We start from the raw sequence: 27411 nt of genomic DNA, 5'->3' as shown, positions 1-27411 counted from the left end.
AGTCATCGTTTTCACTGACTTGTGACATAGTGCATTGTCTTGGTGATACAGCACTTTCTTTTTATGCGAGCATTTTTCAGAGGTTTCGTCCCAAACGGTTCAATAACGCTATGCAGTCTACGTAAGAGTTCTTCAAACGGTCCAATAACGCTGTGTAATAGTCGAAAAACGTTCGATATTTTCGTCGAAATGTGAGGAAATAATTTTCCATCATGACAACGATCGGTTTCTAGTTGCAAGACCACTTCAAAACTATTTTAACACCAGCGGCTGGAAAATGTTGCCTCATTCGTCTGACAATCCAGACCTTGCTTCTTCTAACTACCATATGCCCTCGCTGGAATATGGTTCACATCAGTGCAGGCTATCCAAAATTGTCTTGATTCTTGGCCGCCAAGCCTGTTATAGCTTAGATCAGCAATAATTATTCAAATTATCAAATATTGAACGATAAAATACATAAATGAAAATTAAAATTCAGAATTTAATTTTCAGTTATTAATTTGTTGTTAACAAAAGTTACTAGAACCTAACAATAACTAGGTATGTTTGGATTTCCAGTACGGCTCTATAACAAAAAGTACTTTTAAAAACTCTTCGAAATATCTTTTAGAGCCGTTTTCTCAATGTCTGGTTAGCAGCCCAGATGGCACTGTCAATTAGGAGGTAACATGGGTTTACAGGTTTGAAAAAAACATTTTTTATTCTCTTATTAAAGTCTACAAGACCTCTAGAACGTAGTCCTAAATTCGATCCGCGTAATAGTTTCGGAGATACAGGTTAAGTGCGCCGTCTTTGATCGCGTTTTTCCCGAAACTGGTTTTTGCACTCGGTTGACAAGATTTCTCGACAACTATTTAACTGATCTTCCTGAAATTTTACACAGGTCTTTGAAATACAATTCTTTAAGACGAAGGATTTTTTCCGATCACAACTATTTTAAAATAGAAATGTCGCGAAATTTTCACTGAAATATTAAATTTTTTGTAAAATTGTCTGCCAAAAATCCATTTTTTTTTTCCTTCGTCCAAGTTCAAAGCTAAGGTTTAACCTAATTACTTTTAACTTTTTTTTACTTCAGATGATTCTGTAGGGAGTTATCCTGCCAACGCGGGCGCTTCTTCTTTCCGAGGGGTCACCGAAAATACCGCAATGGCCAAGTTTAAAATATTTTTTCTCAAAAATTTCATTTTTATTTGTTAATAGTTTATGTTTGTAACAATATAAAGTTCTAATAAAATATTTAATTTTTTATGAGAAAAAATTGTTGAAAAAAGGCTTTTTTTTGCCCGAGGAAACTCATTTAAAACCTTAAATTCGTGTATGAAAAAAGTCTAGGTTAAGTTAATCAGAGCTTAACTGATATACTATATGTATAGCTAGACATATAGAAAAAGGTTCTCAGAGCAGTATTCCCAATTAGTGAGTGTTAATTACCTTATTTTACTCTCAACTAGATCAAAAAGTTCAGATTCTTAAAACATTCCAAGGGATTTTTGGCCATTACTAAGCGGACTATAAGGCAAAAGTATTCCGATCTACGGCATTGGAGGTTAACAATTAAGAGGACGAAAAAATCTTCTATAAATATAAAACTGATTGATTTTATTTATTTTAATATTAGGGCTTTAAAACTAATTTTAAAGTGACCTTACCAAATGTGGAAAAAACCAAGGCCTGAAATCATTTTAGTAAACAAAGCGATTAATGCTATTAAGACGAAAATAAACTTATAAAACAAGTTAATCAGTTAGTTTAGATACAGTTTCATAAATAAATGCAATAAAATTTGCTAATATTAATTGATTGCTGTGTCGGAAATTCGCAAGATAAACACAAATGAAGAATATTTAGAACAAGAGGATGTTTATATAAATCATAATTTACGTTAATATTAAGTATAGCAATTAATTTCATGGAATTCCCAAAGAATAAAATATTAAAGATGTTGTAAGCATATTTTTCAGCTTGAGCGCGCATTAATCACAGCAGAATTGATCAAGTGATGCAAATCAGCACCAAAAAGAAAAAGCGAGTTCAACCAAAAAATGTATTTATTTTTTTATGCATATTTATTTCCGATATACCAATATTCATAGCCAAGAATGCCAATATTTTAGGCAGCCCAACTATTGTTCAGTCAGCGGGCACATAAATGGAGTATTCTGTGACATTTATGACGCTAGAAATTCTAACTTTATCTCCTTGCAGTAACTCATCGAAAGCAACAACTACTCGCTGCCAACGTCACAATGACTCCACTAACTTAAGTGTAATTGGGTAGACATACCTGTTATTTGTATATGCAAGTGTATGTATGTATGTCCCACAACCCGAATCTATTTATGCAAAACACTCGAAGTAACTTTTGAGCCAACACACACACACACACACATGCAATGGTATATATGCACACACAAGTATGCAAAGATATGTAGGTATGGGTATGTGTGTGTGTGCGCTGCAGATTAATGAACACGCTCAGCAACTACTTAACTTCAAATCAATATTCACCAACACCTCGGCAACACCGCTGACACCTAACCAACTACACATGGGCAAATGGGTAAATGCATGTGTGTACTTGCCTTTGCCTAGCCCATTGGTGTGAGCGAAGTCGACGGCGCCTGCGTCACCATAGACACAGCCAGTGCCACAGGCAGCGGCAGCGGCAGAGCCAGCGCCAGAGCCAGAGCTAGTGCTAGAGTCACAGGCAGTCGCCGCACCACCGTCACCACCATCACCATCGCCATCAGCAACAACATCAGCAACGCCGAAACCGCCACCGTCACCGTCATCGTAATCGTCGACACGTCCGTCGCTGTGCCGTCAGCAGACCGATTTGAAATTGTTTTCTTGAATCTAGCGAATTTGAAATGCCAAACAGTCGTTGTTAAGAAGTGATTGTGGCCTCACACGCTCAACTCCAGCTCAGCTCAGCTCAGCGCTCAAGTACGGTGGCGAAATCGTTAAAGAAACCAATCAACCAGACAGCAAATTAAACGCCTGTAAACGTTTGTAATATTTCAATTTTGTTAGCTGCAATACGCTGCAAACGCTCGGCGAGCCAAACAAACAATTAAATAAAAAAAATACGAAAAATACAAAAACAATCGTTACAACAAAGACTTTGTGTAATTCCGCGTTTGTTCGTTGAGCTAAATTCGTTGATTAACGCTTTTCGTTTTTAATTACCGTTAAAACGCAGCACACACTCAACAAAATTCAAAAATGAAGTTCTTCAACATGTGAGTGTTTCCTTCTACTTCTACATACATACATACATACTTTGATAATACTGTTATTTTTAATGTTTTTCGCCTTTATTAAATGGACTGCACAATCCATAATAGTTCATGTAAAAGTTGCAATCACGCCGAATTCATGGCGGCAGTGCAGTGAACTTGCTTTGATGTGGCAATCTTGCATATTTAAGTTCCTGAACAGTCAGTACTATATGCTTATATGCAGATATATATAAATATTGATTTTCAAATGCATTGAAACTTAGAATAGTAATAAGGTGAAGTTGTGCAAAGCAAAGCTGTCGGAAATGCAAACACGCCAAGTATTTGGGTTGGACTGCACACGAGTTCGTGTCTTAAGTCTTTCGATTCTCACAAAGCGCTTGGCAGGTTTACTGCATAAAATATAACTGCATGCGATTATAAGGCAGTGTTAGCTGTGTGCATGCTTTAATGGGTTGAAGAGGACCTTTGAGTTTATTTATTTACATATTTATAGATTATATAAGTACTGCACTTGGGATTGTCTGATTGTCTTGTAGCAATAATATTAAATTTGCATTAAAATTTATTATTTGAGAAGTTGTTTAGTTATATTATCATAAATATTTTTTGTGCTAATATGGAAAAAAATGACTTAAATCTCATATAGCTGGAGAGTTTGGTTAATAATAAAATATAGCTGATAAAAAGATTTTTCCAAAAGCTTCGGTGTAATTCGACAATACTTCATTTGTTTACAATATTATAAAATAGGCTGTATACCAAATTTTTATGAAATTGGAAAATGTGTTTTTTAATATAATAATATTTTAGTAATTAAATTTTTTTTTGTTAATTTTAATTTTTTGCTAAAATTAATTCTATAAAATTTTTTTTGTTTTAAAAATATGGTTTTTTGATCTAAAATATTTTATCAATTTATTTATTTTTTTATTGAAAACAATTGCAAACGAGAAAACAATAAAAAGTATTTTTTTTATTAATTTACAATGTTTTATAATTTAGAAATGTAATTCGTCAACAAATTTTTTTTTCTGAAAATATGGTTTTTTCATTTAACAATATTTTAGTAATTTAATTTTTTTTAAATCTAATTCGACAATAAATTTTTTTTTAATATAAGACGTTATTGTTTTTTCATCTAAGATATTTTAGTAATTTTTTTTTATTGGAAAAAATAGTAACCGTGTAAACAATTTTAGGAAAAAATATTTTTTTTTTTAAATAATGTATTACTATTATTTAATTTAAAAATGTAAATCGACAATACAAAAACAAAAAATTTTAATTGAAAAAATATGGTTTTTTGATATAGCAAAATTTTAGTAATTTATTTATTTTTTTTAATCTAATTCGACAATACAACTTTGATAATTATTGGAAAACAAAATTTTGTGATCTAAATTATTTAAGTAATTTATATATTTTTTTTATTAAAAAACCTTTTTTTATCTAATTCTGTTTTTTTAATATTGGAAAATATGGTTTTTGATTTAAAAATATTTTAGTGATTTAACTCTTTTTTTATTTAAAAAAACGCAAATAGGAAAATAATTTTAAGAAAAAAATATTGCTAACACATATAGCATTTAAACACCATTAAGTTATTTGGAAAAATTCTGGACATTTTAAAAAATTATCCTAAATTTTTTTGTTACATTTAAATTATATGAAACTTAAAAATATTTTTTTTATCGGCATTTCTTAGGTTCAAGAAGTATTTCACTATATTTATTTCTTTAATATTAAAGTCTTGTATGTATTAATTTTTTTCCTTATTTTTAAACTGCAGAAAGTATTGATGACACTTGTTTACAGGCATTTTGCGACAGTGATGTTAGTGGCTGTGTTTTGGTAATTTTTGCTTGCTAAAACCGAAAATAATAGTAAAAAAATTCCAATTTTTTTTTGTCTTGTAGTCAAAAAATGTAGGGATCAAATCACTACGATTTACTTAAATGATAAAAATAGCTGTATGTGATGGAAAATTTTTGAATTTTGAATTTTTGAACTCAAATTCGTAGTCAGGACACCTCAAATACGCCACATACCTCCTACCATATTAGTATATTTTTTTCCGTTTTGTTGACCAGTGTATTTTTTAAAATATTTTGAAAAAAAATGCATTATTCGCACTTATTGTTTATTCAACTTAATACTGGATTATTGGTCAGTCGAAATTTTTTTTCAGATTTGTTGACTAGTGTAATTTTAAAAAAAAATTTATTCAATTTATTATTGTATTGTTAGTTGATTTTTTTCATAATTTTTTTATTTCTTTTCACAAATCAAAAAGTGTTGTTTAGCGTATAGCAAAATGTTTAAGACTTACCTTACTTGTACTTAATTTGTCTTTGTGAAATAAACTAAAAAGATCACACATTTGCTTAGCTGCTACTGAAAAACTAATCAGTACATTAATAATAATTTATAATTTATATTTCTTTAAAAAAAAAGCGAATTATCAAAAGTAAGGTAACAAATTGCCCACTTTTCGTTTTTTTACTTCTTCGCTGCGCTCCTTAGAATACCGAAATAGCTAAAAGCACTTAATACACATACCTGTTTCTAACCTTTTTCCCTTTGAGCATATTTATGCTAAATGAGCGCATATAAATCTCATTTTATTTGAGAAAACATAACCTAACTTAACATAGTTTTATGTGAAATATACATTTTTAAGCATAAAGTTTACTATAGAACTTAAGAAATTCTTAAAATATTATTTTGCAACTATAAATTACAAAATGAATAAATAATAAACAATGCATTAACTCAAAAATTTATTAAAAATCTCAATTAAAAAGTAAATAAATTTGTATATTATTAGTATTTACGATTAAATATAACTGTAAGAATAATTTTCAACCAAATAAAAAAAAATAAGCGTTTTGTTGTATAGTGTAAATGTAGACTCCGTGGCATTCGACTGCAAAAAGTAGTAATTTGATTAAATATTTCATAAAAACTCGCCAAATTTATTTACGCTTCTACTATATCTCCAAAATAAAGTTACTTTAACAATTTTGTATGAAATATTTCGTAAACACCCATACATTCAGATATATCTGCAGCCTATTTCATAATCACAAAATGCAGCCTCAACTTTCTTTGGTTCAAGGCAAGCAATGATAATCACATATTATTCTCGTAAATTGTATTCTGCATAACTTGCTGCACACCACAACATCATCTACGCGGCGACTCATCGAACAAGTCTAAAATTAACTGTTACTCGGCAAATCGTATGCATTATTATATAACCAGCAAAGATTATCGCCGGACAAACATGTTATTTAATTTCTTGAAACTTACTTGTTTCCCATGAGAAATCAACGTAGCAATTTTATTCGAAAAAGAAACAAAAACTTCAAAGCAGATATCAATGCAAAAGCAACGCAAACAACAACAACAACACAAATTGACGCTACTAAAAGAAGATTTGTCTATTTGAACTTTACTATTCACTTTAAATTAACATTAATGGTTAAAATGGCAAAGTGCAAAACTGGTTGCAGACCAACGAAAAACATTTCAAGAAAAACTTGACGCTGAAAAAAAAAATACTCAACAAGAGGCGCTGAACATAAGACAAAAATGCAGAAGACACAATGTACCAAGTACAAAAAGTACGTCAAGAAGCAATGCCACAGCGCAGCCACAATGCTTGGTTATTGTGAAGAATTGATTGAAAAAAGGTAGAGGCGCAGCCGGAGGGGGTGTAGGCAGTTGTAGCAGCTGCATTTGTAGTAGCAATAAAAATTCAATTAATTTTGCCGAAATTTGATAAAATAAGCACAAAAACATACATATGTAAAAATGAATATGTATTAGAAGCGTATCATTGAAAATATTATTGAAGTCGAGTTTTAATACTCGCAAAATGAATAAAATTTGTTGGAATACAAAATTAATTGCAGGGCAAAATGCTTAAACTTGGCTTTTAGCAAAACAAGTTAGAAAGTGTGCTACTACTTGGTGTTAAAAAAATTAAAATTATTTATTTATTAGTATAAATATAAGGAAAAATAAGTTGAAGTTTGATTAGAAATACGAAAAGACTTTTTCGACTAACCAATATTATTTCTAGTAAGCACGAATTTTGAAAAGGCAGAATTCACTCAAACCAACCAACGTTGAATTGAGTGACTTGAACATAATTCAAAAATCCTAAGTTTTCTTGCAGTATATTTCAAAACATAGATTTAGACGTCGAGAACCACTGCTTGTTATTAAGAATATTTTACTATCATGACTATTGGAATTACAGTTCGCAATTAAGATCTTAAGTGTACATATATTTTTGGAAAATCAACTTCAAACGAAAATGGGAACAAGTGATAATCTTATGAAACACTGCACTTTGCTATATCGTGATTTTTTACAGTGTATAATTCAAATGTTGATTTATTTTCCTCAAAGCTGACTCAAAAGATATGTAGAATCATGCTTGAAGTCGATCAAAGTTGTATATTGTTTTCAAGAAGCTCTTAATATTATACATAATTTGAAGCAAATTTTACTTGGAGAACTTTGGTGTCACCAAACGCCCGTGCATATTATTGTGACACTTTCTATTATAAGTTTTCTGAAAATTATTTGAAGAGTTAGTTAGTCATACACTATATACCGATGCCACATGTTGGAATCTTCTTCTTTATTGACGTAAACACCGCTTTTCGCTGTTGGGCGCACATATTGGAATATTCCCTTAAATTATTTCAATATGTCATTATAGACAATATCTAAGATGATTTTATTTTAGAAGATTTTGTTTAGAGAGCAGTGAGTGGTACTTTTAGTATGATCATTTCGTAATTTCCACATTAGCAATTCGCACCGAGAAATAGTAGAAGGTGACTAAGAGTCCGCCATAGAACTCGTATATGGCACCACCATATCTGCGCTCTTCAAAGAATATTCTTCAACGGGGAAAAAAACGTTGCACCGAAACTACAATATCCTTCGCAAATACAAAAAAATCTTTCAAGAGCTTGATGCCGATCGTTCAATTTATATGTCAGCTATATGCTATAGTAATCCAATCTGAACAATTTCTTCAGAGATTACATTATTTTTTAAACCAGTAGTCCATGCTAAATTTCATGAAGATATCTCAACAATTGAAAAAGTTTTCCATACAAGGACTTGATGCCGATCGTGCAATTTGTATGGCAGCCATATGCTATGGTGGTCCAATATTGCCAATTTCGACAAATGAGCAGTTTCTTTGGGGGAAAACAATGTGTGCAAAATTTCAGTTCAATATCTCAAAAACTGAGGGACTAGTTCATGTACATATAGACACAGAACGCACAGGCGGTTATGGTAAATTGGCTCAGCTTATAATGCTAAACATTTGCATATAATATACATATGTACATTAGGGTGATTCAAAAAAAAATTTTTTTTTTTTCAATTGGTACTCGCAAAAATAGGTTCCTAGACACCTCTAAGAATACCTCTCCAAAAATCTATTCATAATAATTTTTTTTTATTGAGTTATAAAATTAATAAGAAATAAAGAATTTTTTCAAAAATAGTCAAATTTCAACCGTTAATATCTTTTAAACGGTTGGGTTTACGAAAAAATCATAAGAGACCATATTTTAGAGCATTCAATTTCCTACAAAACCTAATTAACAAGATATTTTTCCAAGTAGTTGGAAGCGAGATATAAATTTTTCTATCTGATAATAAGAAAAAATAGAAAACCGTTAGGCGGAGGACCTTCCCGTTACAATTAAAAACTCATATTTGGAGAGGCTTTCTTAGAGGTGTCTAGGAACCTATTTTTGCGAGTACCAATTGAAAAAAAAAAAAATTTTTGAATCACCCTAATGTACATATATATTTTATAGGATCTCCTTTGTTTTCTGCTGGGTGTTAGAAGCTTCATGACAAACTTTATATACACTCTTCAGCATAAAAAAAAACGTTATGCGACCTCAAAAAATCTTTCAGGAATTCGTAGAGAACTTAATGCTGATGGAATGCACTTTTTTGGGATAACAATAAATCTAAGAGAGAAAAATTGTTACAGAAAGGCGCCTAAATGAAGCATTTTTACGTTATTACTATTCTTTTCAGTAACCGTTATGCAGTATCTTCAATATGTCCCTTCATTTCAAAATATTTCGTTTAACCCAATCGAGCTTTTCTATTAAAAACTCTTTCTCTATTTACAAGTAGATATACATACGAGTATATATGTATTTACATTTTATAACACCACAAAACTATAAGCAATTATAACTAAGTAATTAGGCGTTAGTATAGCATTTGCTAGCGATTTTTATACGGCCCGCTATGCGGAGAAATGGTTTCAAGGCCGTTTGGTATCACCGATTTGTCCATCGCCAGCTTTGTCTGCAGCTGCGGCACCAATCGCACAGCCATGGAGCCACAGCAGCTGCGGCAATATTGGCCAGAACAATCCACTTGATGGTGCGGCCAGACACACATACACAGAGCTATATAGGCACACATGTACAGCGCATGCACAAAGCGTTTGGACACGCGCTCACAGCGCCATTTCGATTGCAAACGCAATACGTTATTTACATGCCACTTTTTTAGCGATTTTTTCTGCGTAAAATTGACTTGTAATTTTCAATTGCTTGTTGGCAGTTGTTTTTTTGTTGCTTGTGGCCACTACTTTGGGCCAAAGTGGTACCCGGTGAACCGGCTTGGTGAGCGCGTGTGCAGCCAAAGCTATTTATATTCGCATTGCAAATTATTAGTTTAATTACAAATTTAACACGCGTTTAAATTAACGGCTCCAGCATACCAACGCACACACACGCACGCACATGCACCCGTGTGGAGTTGCGCCGCCTGCGGCCTGCCAGACAGATGTAGGCAAATGATATGCCGCAGCAATGCTGTTCAATTTCAATTATTAATACGCACTAATACATGCTTATATTTGCAGATACTTATGTGTGGTTGTGTTGTGTGTATTTGAGTTTATGACAATTTGAGTGTGCCGCGATTACTGCAACCGCCGCAGGCAATGGCAAACGGCATTTTTGCAGTCATATTGAGCGATTACACTTACGGTTCGAGAGATTTCTGTGCTAATGCAGGATTAGTTTTGTTTTCAAATACTTCAGCTCACCAAACAAAAACGCAAATAAACGCATATTAATAATATTTTCATATCTGCATGCCTTTTCGGCGCTTGGAATATTTCAAATTGTGCAATTTTTGAGTAACGAGTTCATAATAAAATTAATTTATAACGGTAAATAAATAAAAATATTTAAAATTAAAAAAAAAAATTAAAAATAATCAAATAATTTTTTATTTATAAAAATATCTTAAATTTACAATCTTGAAATTATTAAATAAATTATAATGGTAAATAAATTGAAATATTAAAAAATTAAAATAAAATTAAACAAATAATTGTTTGCAAATATAAATATTTTTTATTCATAATTCTGAAATGTTCACATTAAATTTTAACTGTAAATAAATTAAAATATTTAAAAAATTAAAAAAAAAATTAAATAATATCAATGTTTAAAATTTACAATCGGTTGTTTGTAAGTCCTAAAACTGAAATTATTAATTGAGATATTAAACGGTAAATTTATTAAGAAAATTCGAAGATGGGCAAAATCAAAAATGGCGGAAACCGAAAAATAAAGTGTTTAAGCCATAAATAAAGATAATTGAAATTTGGCACAAGGGATCGCATTAAAAGTAATGTGGGCGTGGCCCCGCCCCCTACTAAGTTTTTTTTACATATCTCAGAAACTAATATAGCTATCAACCAAACTCTATAAATTATATATACAGTTTAAAAATGGAATAAATCGGATAATAAACGCCCACCTCCCATACAAAGGTTATGTTGATAATCACTAAAAGTACGTTAACCGACTAACAAAAAACGTCAGAAACACTAAATTTTACGGAAGAAATGGCAGAAAAAGGCCTTTTTTAAAAATTGAAAAAAAATGGACCAAAAAATCTCGGTAACTACTAGACCGATTTTGAAATTCGGTATATAATATTTTCTTAACACCCTGATGACATGTACGAAATATGGGTGAAATCGGTTCACAACCACGTCTTCTTCCAATATAAAGCTATTTTGAATTCCATCTGATGCCTTCTCTGTATAATACGAGTATAAAATTAGGAACCAATGTTGAAGCGGAATAAAACTTTACAAAAATACGGTATTTGAAAAATATGTAAATGAATTAATCTCGATTATCACTTTACCATGCGAAGTATAAAATGTTCGGTGACACCCGAACTTAGCCCTTAACTTGTTTGTTTTTAAAAATGTCTTAAATTGACAATCTTGAAATTATTAAATAAATTATAATGGTAAATAAATTGAAATATTAAAAAAATTATTAAACAAAAATTTAATAAATATAAATAATTTTTATTCATATTTCTGAAATGTTCAAATTAAAGTTTAACGGTAAATAAATTAAAATATGGAAAAAATTAAAAAAAAAAATCAAATCAAACAAAAAATTTTGTTTTTAAAAATGTCTTAAATTGACAATCTTAAAATTATTAAATTAAATTATAACGGTAAATTAATTAAAAAATAAAAAAAATCAAATAATTTTTTGTTTTTAAAAATGTCTTAAATTGACTATCTTAAAATTATTAAATTAAATTATAACGGTAAATTAATTAAAAAATTAAAAAAAAATCAAATATTTTTTTGTTTTTAAAAATGTCTTAAATTGACAATCTTAAAATTATTAAATTTAATTATAACGGTAAATTAATTAAAAAGTTTAAAAAAATAAAATAATTTTTTGTTTATAAAAATATCTTAAATTGGCAATCTTGAAATTAATAAATTAAATTATAAAGGTAATTAATTAAAAAATTAAAAATAAAATATTTTTTTGTTTATAAATTTATTTTTGTTTATAAAAATATTTTATTTGGAAATGATTAAATTAAATTATAACGGTAAATTAAGTAAAACATTAAAAAACTTGAAAAAATTAATCAAATAATTTTTTGTAAATATAAATATTTTAGTTGCAAAAAACAGCAAGAGTTAGACCAGCGAGAGTTTTGCCGTTCCCACGACAGTCGGGGCCCTGATTTTTATCCGGCAGAAAACTGTCAATTCGGCACCATGCCTTAAAATTACTCAAGGAGTGTTTTCTGCAGCTACAACAAAAAAAAACAACAACTCAGCAAAATTTTTAGTTGCAGCAACGACGCCTATAAAGGCTTCTTTGCTGAATTTTTCATTTTGCACAAAATTTTCGATTTTATTTAAATCGACAATTTATAAATATGAAATAAATATAAAGTGCAGAATACTTTCAATTGAAATATTTAATATTTAAAGTATACTTCGTTTGATGATTGTTGTAATTATTTACTAAACTTTGAATTTATTAAAATAAAATTATGAAAATTTAATTTGCTTTATTCTTTAATTTTTTTTATTTATTTTATTTTATTTTTTTTTTTACTGATTAAATATTTTTTTATTATTTTTATTATCAATTTGATATATTTCCGTATATAATTTTAATTCACTTGATTATTTTAATAATTAGAAATCGCACTATACTTTTCAACCAAGCAGAAACAATTTAAGAAACAATTTTTTAATAAAAGTAATGAAAAGTTATTTTGCTTTACTTTTTAAAATTCGGTATTAAATTTTTCAAAATATTTTAATATGTAATAATTTAATTATACTTTGTACCTAACCAATGCGATTCGTAGTCGTAATTTCCAGCCGGATAACCAAAAAAAATATTGATAATATTGATAATTTTTTTTTTTTTTATTTATAAGATTTTTTTATTTTAGTACAAATAATAATTTTTTTTATTATTATTAAATTATTAAAATTTTTTTTATAATACGCTACTCAATTTTTCAAAATTTTAAACAACAATTTAATTATACTTTGAACCTAGCACAAATCTAGTCTGTGCCAGTACTATTCGTAGATGTAATTTCAAGCCGAATAACCAGAACAAATATTGGTAATTTTAATATGTAAATTGAATATTAATAAATATTGCATTGAAATTGAATTTTTTTCTATTTACCCAACCTCTAAATATTTTATTTTCGCTACTCCTCCGCTTTTTAACCTTTTTTAACATTTCACTAACGCGTTATATTTCCAAATTGCAGTATTGTGAAAATACTCACCGCTGCAAGTAGCGCACACACTCACCGCGCACGCTTGCTTGCCACTTTATCTCATTTGTATTGCCATAACAAAAGACTTAAGCGACAAACCGGCGCTTGAATACAAATCATTAGTGAATAGGTTAACCTAATTTCGCGTGTAAAAATTAAACTAGGTGAATGATTTGATGATGAAAAAAATACCGAAATTTATTATAGCAGTGACGAAACGGAATATGTGGAAAAAGTGGCAGCGAATTGCTTTTTCATTGAAATTTTGTGCATTTTATCCTTGAAAGTTGTGGTTTCGCGCAAAATTACACTTTATTACTTATTTATAAAGTAAACAACTTGCAAGCCAATGTCAATTTATGTTCAAAAAAATACAAAATATTTGTGACCGTGTTATGATAAAAGCTAATTCTTACAAATATGTTTATTGCTTTTTTTAATCATTTCAACCTTCAGTAGTAAACTACAAATAAAAAATAAATTTGTAAATGAAAAATTTCTTTGGTTGAAATAATCATAGACCAGGCTTGATCATGTTTAAAATAAAAAAAAACATTGTGGGATAAAGATAAAATAACCAACATTAAATAATTCAGGGGCGATCTGAGATCCGTAAAAAATTGGAGCTGACGTGGTTGAATTTTTAAGGGTTAAAAACGGTTTATCTCGATTTCCAACAAAACTACGCGTTTTATAGCAAAACGTTGTATGGTAATGTTGTAGCTAATGAAAATATCTATAACTTCTGTGTAAAGACTTTTTTACATAACTCCAAAATTTATCTGAAAAAATTCAAAAAAATGGGCGTTTTTTATTTTTATTTTTTCTACAAAAAATCGTTTTTTTTTTCACGAAATTTTAACGCCTTACAAAATAGACTATTTTTTGTAATTAAAATATTAGAGAAGGCTTATTACGACTTCGAAAAGAATCCAAATTTTTAATCAAAAAATCTCGTTTTTTCATTTTCAAATGCTCTGCAATAGTTTATTTAAAAAAAATCTCAATTAAAATGTCTTTATTTTGAAAAAATTTTATTTTTTTACTTTCTATTTTTATTCTATTTTGAAAAAGTACTTTTTCTTTTACTAAAATGGCCAGTCGTTTGAAATTGCCTCACTAATTTTATTACTATCTTCGCTTGCGCGTCCTCCATCATGTAAGCTCTTGCTTGTCAATCAACCACTCCTACACCATTATCTGTTTGGTTTTATCTTTGGCACAAATACAAATCATCCTCGTTACGTGTGACCCACCTTTTACCTCGAGCTGACAAATAGTGGGAGTGTAGCAAGATCTTTCAGACTCTCAATGCTAGTCTCTGCATGCAATAACGCCAACAACAAGGGCAAATAGCAGTTGGATAGCTAAATATTTTATTTTTTTTATATTTCAATTTTGCTTCTATACCAATTTTTATACCTGTTTTTTGTACCAATTATTATATTCCATTTCTATGTATATTTAAAGATTTTTGGTGGCTATTATTTTGGAATATGTTTGGAAAAGCATATGAAAGTAAGATTATAGATAATTAAATCGTATCAGTATACGATTTTTTCTGGTCCGATTCACTAAACCCAATTTTCAAAAAAAAAAATATTTTTTTCTAAATGTTAAAAAAAAATATTTTTTTCGAAATATTAAAAATTCAATTTTCAAAAAAAGGAATAATTTTTTTTCGAAAACTTAGAAATTCTATTTCAAAAAAAAATTTTTTTTTTCGAAAAATTAAAAATTGAGAATATTTTATTTTAGAACAATTTTAGTTGTTTATAAAAAAATATTTTTTTCGAAAATTTAAAAATTTAATTTTTTTCGAAAAATTAAAAATTGAGAATATTTTATTTTAGAACAATTTTAGTTGTTTATAAAAAAATATTTTTTTCGAAAATTTAAAAATTCAATTTTCAAAAAAAAAAGGATTAATTTTTTTTTTAAATTTCTATTTTCTAAAAAATTATTTTTATCGAAATATTAAAAATTACGAATATTTTAGCCATATTTTAGTTGTTTATTCAAAATTTTATATTAATAAATGCACTACGACCTCTTAAACATTTCTATTCAGCTTTCTCGCCTCTAGCAATAAGCTAACACGTCTCATAGAAAAGTGAGAATGCACGTATTAGCGGCCTTAGTCATGATACCATAAAAAATATTAACAGTTAGTGGACCTAGTTAAAAGCTTTTCCTACATTCATTCATAAAAGTATCTACATTTTTTGTTTGTGTGTTTACTTATTTGTAGGCATAACAATTATCAAAACGTGCTTTGCATGCATTTTATTATTAATTAGTTTATATTATACTTTTAATTGCTCTTCAGCTATGAATCATAACACCTTTCTAAAGTATAACAATGAAATAATAACTGCTAAAGCATAGTTAATGATTTTCCAAAATGTTTAAATGTTAGAGGCTGTTTCTTGCTGATTTTAAACCGTTTTTAAAACCGAAAGTTATAGTAAAAATTTCCTAACCTAAAGGAATTTTTTGTTGTAGTCAAGCGATGTAGGGGTCAAACCACCGCCATTTACCGAAATGACAAAAATAACTGTATGTGATGAAAAATTTTTGAACTCAACTTCATAAACAGGACACCTCAAATGCACCACAGACCGCTTAGCACGTCAATCGTAAATTTTTCCTTTCAATTTGTTGAGTATAGTAATCTGCAAGCATACTTTCTGTAAGTTTTGCTTAAAAGCTTTACGCTTGGTAAATACTGTACATGTTGGCAACTCTATGACATATTTATTTTGGCTTATTTTCATAATTAGTTAAATTTTTGATTTTTCTTGAACAATGCAAACTCTATAACTAAACAATTCTAAATAAAAGGCTGCATGCATATTTTTGTGAAAGCTTTTCAACGTTTGGCGCACGTTTTGCACTACTTTAGCCACTTTTACAATTTTTAATTAGTGGCAACTCTCTCAATCACTTGCTTAAGCACTTACTTATTTACTTTAAACCCACATTACCGCCCAAGTACTCCTCTGGAGCCAAATTGTAATATAGCCGTAATCATAATGAACATCCTTATACATAACGTCGCCTAAAATGCAAAACAGCGTATCATCAAAAAATCGAAATTGCGTTTTTTATTGCTTACGATTCACTAAAACATACTGCATATACGTAGCTACAAATTTTCAGCCTCCGCTGTCAGATATAACTAATATATAACCATTTTGTAACCAATATATAACCGATATAACAAATACATATAACCATTTTGTAACCAATATAACAAATATATATAACCATTTTATAACCAAAACTCGAATTTTGTTTCAATATCAGTGGTTTCGATTATATCGTTTTTCCTTCGCCTGTAAACTTATGAAAAGTAGTGTTAGGTTATTTTGAATTTTAGCTGACGTTATTGTATTTTTACATATTCAATATATTCATTACTCAAACAAATTTGGTTACAACTGTTATAATGGAATAATGGCTGCATAAACAAGCAACGCCTTCAGTGCCAGAACATACCAACAACGGAAAATTGAACTCTTACAAAGCTTTGCATACACATACATACTATACATACATATACATACATACATATATACATACACACATGTAATATAATTTTGCTACAACTGACCATCCTTAGTTTGGGAAATAAAAAATTATGTTCAACGCGGCGCCTTACAAGCGACATCGCCGCTCAGCGAGGAGTCACGTTTGTAATTCGTGACGTTGAAACATAATGCTAACGCTAAGCCCAACTTCAATTACTTCGCCAAGCGCGCAATGCATGCCATTACACACAAATATAAATATATTATATATATTTATGGGCATATGGCGGTACTTGCTGACTCACCTTGTCTACCCAATTGTCAGATAATTATTCGGATGTCACAAGCGCTTTGTCTTTAATGACCAGCGACCAACTGCTGGGCGCTAAGCAGCGCTTTAATGCAGAGATACATATGTAAGGAGGTGAAGTGGAAACCCTGCCCGGGTTAAAGTTGAACTTAATTACAATAAAAATTGAAGTAAAAGGTGGTTAGTGGTGGCGGTTGGCTTGCAAAATATTTCAATTTTTACTATTACAGTTCAGCTTTTGATTTAAGAATACTCAAAGGGAGTTGCAATTAACCCTACGAGCTACCGCTAATATCTTTAATATGGCGTTATTATCACTAGCCGCTCCAACCTCACACCCTAACCACAATAATAGACAAACTTGCTGGTAGGAAAAAAGTGAGAACTCGTCAAAAATATTCCTTAAGCCGGCTAAGCTGGGCTGAGCTGACGACAGGCACCGATGAACACCAAAAATTATTGCTCGGAATGCGGTACTAACTGGTTTATGTAGACACAAATGTGTCTATGTATGCAGGTATGTATGTGTGTGTGCGGGGATTTTTACTGCTGATGACGTTAATGATAACTCTGCAGCCAAGATTATATAACAGGTTAATTTGCAAGCAAAGCTGGATACTCATAAACAACTTTGTACAAACACACACACACATACATACATAAATTTTTTTTATTACTTGCGATTTCTTTGAATGTATCTTTAGGCAATAATAGAAAATACTGTAAACTCAGTTGTGTGTGTGTTGAACTGCAAGAATGTGTGCTTGCAACAACAAAACAAACAAGCAGCGCAGCATGCTGAAATCGCCAAAGCAGCAGCCAATCAATTTTTGCAACAACAACAATATGTCTTCTGCTCAACAATTGCTTGAACGCTGTGTGTATGTGCCAAGTGTCTGTGTGTGTGTGTGTGTTGCTGCTTTGTGCCATTAAATTCAGTTACTTCTTTACTTACTCGCAAAAAAGTGGTAATAATAAACAACAACGACAACAACAACAGCAATGCATAGCCATTAAAAGACATTTAGAAGCTGCTCATGTGTACGCGGCAGCTTTTTTCTGTGTTTCACCCGGTTAAACCGGTTGCACGAGCTCAGCCGAAATGTCAAGCGACGTGCTCGTGATACAAATAGAACAGCACAAATGCGAAAATAGTTAGTTTTTTCTACAATAAATTAACGGCAATAAAAACAAAGAAAATAAATTACAAAAATAAATCAAAAAAATAAAAAAAAATAGAAAAAATCCAACAACACTTCGAATTCAGCGCACATTTCTTTGTGGTCGCTTCGCGCTAAATCTAATTTGTGCGGCAGCGTCCGACTGCTGGCTGCCATCGGCGCATACAAATGACACTAAATACACAATTAAGTGTTTTTCTTTTGTGATTTAGCATTTTCTTTTGTTTGCTGCCTTCGCGCTCGCCGTTTAATTGTGGCGCGCGGGTGAAAAATGCTCGAAAAGTTGCGGCGCAAATTACACACACGCCGCTGAGTGCTGAGCGCAGTTGAAGGTACACCAGCGATTTTGTTATGTAACTTGATCGATGACAATAGCAAAAACAACTACAACAACGCTCACATCAAGCACAATTGAGGCAGGCGTGCAGGCACATGATTGTGATCATTAATTTGTCCGTCCATGTGTCCATCGAAATGAAATTAGCTGTGTCTTTTGTGCGGCGTGGCGTGGCGTGATGTGAAGTGATGTGATTTGCAATTGTAATGGCACGAAATGAAGTTGTTGGAAAGGTGTTTGCAGCCGGTAGAAGTATGGCATGTGGAAACAGGTCGCCGAATGTATTGGCCCTGAGGTCAACCGCTTGTGGCGTTTTGTTGCGCTATTGTTGGATACATTTCCTGGGAATTTCTACACACCCACCCATACGCATATGTATGTTTCAACACATTTACACACACATATTTGTACATTTGTTTGCTTGTGATTTATTTCCTTCTTTAACTACGAGCAGCCTGCAATGTGAAGGCATAATGTAACTGCGCACATACATATGTATGTACATTCATGCAAACTTATTTACTTTTATTTACTTTAAACGGCTTTAATTGGTGCCTTTTTACGCAATGTACAAGTAATTTAATTCCAATGAATTTTAAATGAAATTGTAAGAAGTTGTTGGTGTTGTTACAATCTGCTTGTAATACGTAGGGTATTGAGCCGCTAAAGTTCAATGAGAAAGTTGCCAGGCCATTAAGTTAAAATTATTACAAAATTATTAACCAAAAAGTGTGCAAATAAAATTAAAAAAAAAAACAATAAAAAATAATATACGATTTTTTATGAATTTGAAAACAAAAAAATATATTTATCTCACCTAAAATACAAGATAACGTAAAATTACTTTTCATAAGCTTACAGGCGAAGGAAAAACGATATAATAGAAACCACTCATATTGAAACAAAGTTTGAGTTTCGGTTATAAAATGGTTATATATATTTGTTATATTGGTTATATATTGGTTACAAAATGGTTATATTTGACAGCGGAAGCTGAAAACTTTATGCTACATATATATATTATATATGCAATATGTTGTGGTGAATCGTAAGCAAAAAAAACACAATTTCGATTTTTTTTTGTTTGATGATACGTTGTTTTGCATTTTAGCGCTTAAAAACCTGGCGGTTCCTCCAGGAAGTACTACATTTTGTAAATATGCATTTTTAAATATTACGTCATTCCACATGTTGCTTTGTTATAATATTATATAAATGATATGACGCCAGGAGTTGACTGTTTGTCTGTCCGTCCGTCTGCCGTGCATGCTGTAATTTGAAAAAAAAAAACAAAATCAAGATATCTTTATGAAGCTTGGTTCACATGGTCCTTATCGAAAAGTACGGCGTAGTTCGTAGATGAGCGCAATCGGACAACTGCCACGCCCACAAAATGCCATTAACTGAAAGCACATAAAGTGCCATAACTAAGAGCTAAATTAAGATATAAAACTGTAGTTTCGCACAGGGCTTCGCAGTATCAAAGGGCACGTGTGGGCAAACATTTTTTAAAAAAGTGGGCGTGGTCCCTCTTTCTAATGTGTTTAATATACATATATGTATATCTCTCAAACCGTTCAAGCCAAAATAACCAAATTCGCACAAGATAAATCAATAAGAACCCTACCATATAACGGTACATTCTCATTTAAACCACTATTAAAAGCCAAAAAATAAATAACTAAATACGTCAGAAACAACAAATTTTACCACCGAGATGGTATAAGACAGCTTTGTAAGAAGTGTAGTCGAAATGGGACAATGGGCACGGCGCCGCAGTCTTTTACGTAAAATCAGATATCTCGTGACCTGCTGGACCGATTTAAATCAAATTCGTTACATGACATTATTTTAATATTCCTAACAGTGTGAAATGGAAGTACAACCACGCCAACTTCCCATATAACACTATTTTAAATCCCTTTCGATTCTTTCACTTTCCCACAAACAAATCAAGAAGCAATTAATATACAGGTAACGTGATAAAACTTTACTCGAAAAGTGCCTTTAAACCATGTCACCTTATGACTATAAATTGTCCAAATCGAACATAAACTGTTCCAACCCTTATATACCGGATATTCGGACTCCAGTATCTATATTTGCCTTTCGACAGAAAATATTGGTCAATGTGTGAGATACACAGTTGAAAATCCTTTTCTGACAATAGTATGTCTGTATGTGGAAAATGGCTTGAATCGAGTAAATACTTCCCTTAGCACACCTTTTTCGAACTTCCGGTACCTGTATATCGCATATAACGGGCAATATGTAAGGTATCTCAATAAAATTGAGAGAACGTGTTTTACGTATCTTTGTGTCTAAAATGAATAAAATCGAGCGAAATCTTGACCTAGCCTTAGCACTTGCCAGGATTTTCTAACATGCGTCTGTCTTCATAAGATTGGGGATGGTATATGAGGTACCTTAATTACACCCAGGGAGCATCTTATTAGTATGAGTCATGTTAGTATAATGTGTTATTAGCAAAAATAGATAAAATCGGGTCGATACGACCCCAACTCCCGTATACAACATATCATTATTTTCGTTTTTATACTCTCGCAACAATGTTGCTAAGGATAGTATTATAGTTTTGTTCACATAACGGTTGTTTGTAAGTCCTAAAACTAAAAGAGTCAGATATAGGGTTATATATACCAAAGTGATCAGGGTGACGAGTAGAGTCGAAATCCGGATGTCCGTCCGTCTGTCCGTCCGTCCGTGCAAGCTGTAACTTGAGTAAAAATTGAGATATTATGATGAAACTTGCTACACGTATTTCTTGGCTCAATAAGAAGGTTAAGTTCGAAGATGGGCAAAATCGGCCCACTGCCACCCCCTACAAAATGACGAAAACCGAAAACTTATAAAGTGTCATAACTAAGCCATAAATAAAGATATTAAAGTGAAATTTGGCACAAAAGATCGCATTAGGGAGGAGCATATTTGGACGTAATTTTTTTGGAAAAGTGGGCGTGGCCCCGCCCCCTACTAAGTTTTTTGTACATATCACGGAAACTACTATAGCTATGTCAACCAAACTCTACAGAGTCGTTTCCTTCAAGCATTTCCATATACAGTTCAAAAATGGAGGAAATCGGATAATAACCACGCCCACCTCCCATACAAAGGTTATGTTGAAAATCACTAAAAGTGCGTTAACCGACTAACAAACAGCGTCAGAAACACTAAATTTTACAGAAGAAATAGCAGAAGGAAGCTGCACCCAGGCTTTTTTTAAAAATTGAAAATGGGCGTGGCGTCGCCCACTTATGGACCAAAAACCATATCTCAGAAACCACTACACCGATTTCAATTAAATTCAGTATGTATTATTTTCTTAACACCCTTATGACATGTACGAAATATGGGTGAAATCGGTTCACAACCACGCCTTCTTCCAATGTAACGCTATTTTGAATTCCATCTGATGCCTTCTCTGTATAATATATACATTAGGAACCAATGATGATGACAAATGACGGATAATGAAATCTCGATTATCAGTTTATCATGCGAGAGTATAAAATGTTCGGTGACACCCGAACTTAGCCCTTCCTTACTTGTTTGTTTTTGTTTTATTCTAAGACAGGAGGAATTGATATCTCAGTAAAGTTTAAGACAACTCAACTGATTTGAAAATATCTAAAGTCCCCATTAGTAGCAATAGATTTCCACACGGAATAAATTTACTTTCTGAATTTTGCATAATCTGAAAACTTCATCGCAAATTCAGCTGAAATATTGGGTATTTCAATAAGCAATTTCGTGCAATTTAAACATGATTTTTATATTGTATAAAACAGTTTATGAAATTTTATATTTTCCATTTTAACCCAATACCTTTCGTCATCTTTCGGGATTAACCCACGTTAAAAAAATTTCGATCCTTGCGGGCAAAAAATTGGTCCAAAGGTTTTTGACGTCCTGATTTGAGGTGAATGTTCCTCCAACCAAAACATTTGCACAGACCGGAACAAGCAATAGTACGAAGTTGCGAAGTCTAGAGAATATGGTGGGAGTAAAAGTACATCCCATTCAAGCTGCAAAGCGTTTGGCGAGTCTTCAGACTTGTATGAGAATTTCAGGGCATATTTATACATGTTTCAAGAATACGTAGAGAAATTTTGAAAAAAAAAATTAAATATATTTTGAGTTACACGAGCTCTCCGACGGCGCTAAAAAGTGTATTTCAGTGCTGCAGATATTCGGCTTTCTTCCTGGTTGAAACCATGCAAGAAATAACTCTCCTCAAGCTAAAAAATATTCTCCGTACAATGCGTACATCTGCGATGAAACAGTTCAAAAATTGACCAAATGGTGACGTTTAAAAATAACTTGAGTTTAATCCAAAATTATGGACGTTTTTGGCCAAAAAATTTATTCAGTTTTCGTATGTAAAATTTTATAAAGAAATTTTGTTTGCTGAAATAAAAACTGGTGGTTACCCTTTTAATAGCTGTAAATCAAAAACTATTTGAGATATTGATTTGAAATTTTAGTATATTAATTTCAAAGGTATAAGCTACCAAAAATGGAAAAAGTGTATTTTTTCCAAATTTCACTGTAGCTGTGCCTCTTACTATTAAAACATTAAAAAAATGCACTTCTGAAACCATTCACATATGTACACGTAAATATCATTTCAACGATTTTTATAATGTGAGCTGCTTTACTTAGGTAATGTGCAAATGTTGAAATAATCTGGCAAAATGTTTAACGTACATACTAATATATTTAGTACTATATCCATATGGCAGGAAAATACTAAGTGGCCAACAGCTGGAATAGTTCATGCTAGCATTGACTTTGGCTGCCATTCGGCGCTTCGATAGCTAGCGGTGCACAATCCAAAGTGTAAGTGCATTATTTACCGCTCTAACGGTTACAAACGTGCCGCTGCTACTAAGTGACGGCGAAAAAGCGGTCAACAGAATAGCAGTAAATGCAGCGAAAGGCGCGTTAGAAACGGTTACTCGGCGTTGAAGAACAAATGTGTGCGTTCATATGTATGTACATACATATGTATGCATATACGAGTATGTGTGTGTGTGTATGCACGGCTTTAGACACTTTTTTATTGTGCTGTGTACTTTATTATTATTCGAAATGCAAATGCATTTGTTCAAACCAAAACCAGAGAATGTTAATTCTTTGCTACTTCGCATACCTTTCTGTTGTTGTTGTTACTCAATATTCCCATTTTATTCGTATTTGAAATGTTACTTGCAATAAATGTGTTTTGTTGCTGTTGTTGCGCTTAACCGTTGTTTGAAACTGGTTATTTTGCATAAGCACTTTTTAAATTCGGACTTGGCTTTGTGGCGTTGCTAAGTGCGGCAGCTAAATGAAACAGCTAAGTTGACCAACAGCAACAAAAACAACAACAACAAAAGTTGGTGAGGCGCGCAGCAGGTTATAAGCGCGCTAATAACTTAGTGAACGACCGTTAGACGCGGCAGCGGCAGCGACACAGCAACGCCAGCACTGTCACCATCGCCGCCAGCATGGCGTATACGTAACTTTTTGCAGCTAATCTCTAAGACTATCACAGGCAGCTGCGTCCTTCACCAGCACAACTGAACCTTCACCACACACGCTGTTGTGTTGTTGTGCGGTTACTTCTTTTGCTTATTTCGCTTATTTATTACTTGAATTTGTTAATGCCGATTAAGTGGCAATCTTGCAGCGGCAGCCCAAAAATTCCACAATAATTGCCGCGCAAGCTGACCACTTTATGGCCACACCAAACTTGTTTACTCGAAACTTTTTTGAGCTATAAATTGCCGTTTGTGTTTTATTTAATTTGTTTAATGCTAATAATTCTCCCCTCTTTCTCCTCCATTGGCAGCACACTTTTGCTGGTCGTTCTAGCGTTGGTCTGCTGCTTCTCCCTCACATACGCGCAAGAGGAAGGCGCTGCGCCAAGCGGTCCCAAGCGGCCGGCACTGCGGCGCCCAGTCGGTGGTAAGGCGGCAAAAACCACAACAACAACAGCCGCACCAGAGGAGGACAATGAGTATGATGATGGTGAAGGCAACGCTGCCGAGGGTGAGGAGGGCGATGAGGATGGCTTGGGCGCAAGCAGCACTACAACAACCACAGAAGCACCCAAAAAGGTGATAGGACCAGTCATTCGGCCATTCCGTTCCAACGATGACTTCTTGAACTCGCTGAAACGTCGTCAACAAGACGCCAAGAAACACAGATGTAAGTGTGCAAACAGCAACACAAACAACAAAAATGTATCTATATGTATACTTAATTACCGTTAACTGTTTTTAACTACCCACAGCTGTTGAGAAGCCAACACCAAAGAGCAAGCCAGCGCCCTCTAACGACGAAGACGCTGATGAAGGCGCCGAATCTGCGCCAGCTCCATCGTCGAAAGGCTTCAAGGGCGGCAATTCAGCCTGTGAGTATTCAACGAGAATGCCAAATAATTATTATTATATAATTTTACTTTGTTTGCACTTTCGCCGCAGTGAACCGCCGTAAATTGTCGAAACCCGGCAAGCCCGAACCAGCGCCCGCCGATGATGCCGCCGCCGAGGAGTCCGAACAGGAGCCAAAAGAGCAAGCGAGACGTCTGCCACATGCTCGTCTCGCCTTGAGGAAGCGCAACTAAGACGCGACGCGCACGCGCAGTGAAATGTGAAAATTTCTTTGCAAAACAGTTTCTACTCCTGTTAATTTGATAACTTCCTCCACCTCCAAGTTCTTTTCCATGAGTTGTAATGCAAAAACATACATAACTGTAAGCTATTCAGCTTTCTTCACTTATCTAGCTGTCTCTTGCGCACTTGCAGCGCTGCGCTTCAGCGTTGTAATTGCTTTGTGATTATAAACACCTTATAACTGTATATTTTTCTTTCACTCCACACCCGTACATATGTAGAAGCTTATCGTTTTGTCTAGATTTAAGTTATTTTATTTTATAATTGTTTCCACTTTTGTTTTAATTGAAATTTTCGTTTGGAGTTAGAATCGTCCTCAGTGCTCTTAAGCTTCTTTATATGTGTTATGATTATTATTTTATATACTTGTATGTATTTTTGAGTTTACGTGTATATTATATATTTTATTGTACATACTGTCAGCGTAAATTTTACAAATTTGTCGTAAACAATTACAATAAACTTAAATATGTATTGATAAAAAATGCGAAAATCCAATTTCGTTGTTGTTCTTTTTATTTTTTGAGCATATTTTTTTATATGTTCATGTGGACGAGAGGATAGCTTTGCATTACAGATATGTGGAGAAGATCCTCAAATTCAAGAAGGCTATAAGGTCATAAGGCCCTTTATTTAAATATAAACTCTATAAGGTCATCTTCAGTATCCGAGTTCGAGCTCAACCAGTGATTATCATTGAAATGAAAAAATAAGGTGACATTTGAATTTAAACTGCGCGCGTCGAAGGATTTAGAGAATTATTTTTTTTTAGGTTGGTAGTACTGTCAGTCACATTTATGTCAAATTTTATGTCAAAATATTCATTAGTGTTTGAGATAAGTGTTGTTTTGTGAGCTGCTAAAAGTGAGTTTTTCGTTTTTTGCGATGTCGAAATTTGTTGAGCAAAGAATTTGCATTAAATTTTGTTTACGGAATCAATTTTCCGCTGCGGATACGTTTAGGATGGTGCAGAAAGCCTTTGGTGATGAGGCTATGTCTAAAAAAATGTTTACAAGTGGTATGGTGAGTTCCAAGCCGGCCGTGAACGTGTCGAAGACGAAGAGCGTCCAGGGCGACCAGGGCGACCATCAACCTCAACCGACGAAGCTCACGTTCAACAAATCAAAGATTTGGTGTTGAAAAACCGTCGATTAACAATTAGAGACCTTGCTGATGAAGTTGGCATATCGAAAGGCTCGGCCAATACCATTTTGAAGGATGTTTTGGGCCTCAAGCGCGCCAAATCTCGACTGGTACCGAAAACATTGAATTTTTTGGAAAAAGGCGTCGCGTTGAAGAGTGTTAAACGATGCTTTTCGACTACCAGGGTGTTATGAAACGCATTATAACTGGCGATGAGACTTGGATCCATGCTTACGACCCCAAAACAACCGATCAATCTAGCGAATATCGTGCCAAAAGAGAGCCGAGACCAAAAAAATCGCGCCAAAATCGCTCAAAAATCAAGGTCATGTTGACTGTTTTCTTCGATTATCGTGGTGTTGTGCATTATGAATTCCTTCCAACCGGTCAAACAGTTAACAAGGAATATTATTTGAACGTTATGCGTCGTTTGCGTAACGCTATCCGCCTAAAAAGGCCGGAATTGTGGAAAAACAATTCTTGGTTTTTACACCACGATAATGCAGCATCCCATACTGCCCTCGTAATTCGTGATCATTTCGCCAAAAACTCAACCCATATCGTTCCGCAACCACCGTATTCACCTGATCTGGCGCCGTGCGACTTCTGGCTGTTCACCAAGCTCAAAAGACCGCTCCGGGGACACCGTTTTTATACGATAGAGGAGATTCAAGCCGCAGCGAAGACGGAACTGAAGGCCATCCCAGAAAGTGACTACAACCAGTGTTTCGAAGATTGGAAAATCCGTTGGCATAAGTGCATTGCATCGGGAGGGGATTACTTTGAAGGGGATGAAATTGATTTGGAAGAATAAATAA

The 27411-nt window shown here is 32.7% G+C and overlaps 1 protein-coding gene across 1 annotated transcript; it reads left to right on the top strand.

Annotated features, from left to right (window-relative positions):
- Positions 1-2876: 2876 nt before the first annotated feature.
- Positions 2877-25882, top strand: LOC126759218 (uncharacterized). Its single transcript, XM_050473923.1, has 4 exons — positions 2877-3248; positions 24625-24983; positions 25069-25188; positions 25259-25882. Exons 1-4 carry the CDS (start codon positions 3232-3234, stop codon positions 25399-25401), a joined length of 639 nt encoding a protein of 212 aa, XP_050329880.1. The 5' UTR covers positions 2877-3231; the 3' UTR covers positions 25402-25882.
- The last annotated feature ends 1529 nt before the right edge of the window (positions 25883-27411 follow it).

The sequence above is a fragment of the Bactrocera neohumeralis genome, chromosome 5, assembly GCF_024586455.1.
Source record: "Bactrocera neohumeralis isolate Rockhampton chromosome 5, APGP_CSIRO_Bneo_wtdbg2-racon-allhic-juicebox.fasta_v2, whole genome shotgun sequence".
NCBI lineage: Eukaryota > Metazoa > Arthropoda > Insecta > Diptera > Tephritidae > Bactrocera > Bactrocera neohumeralis.
The sequence above is the reverse complement of the archived record's forward strand: the minus strand, read 5'-3'. Positions and strand labels throughout refer to the sequence as shown.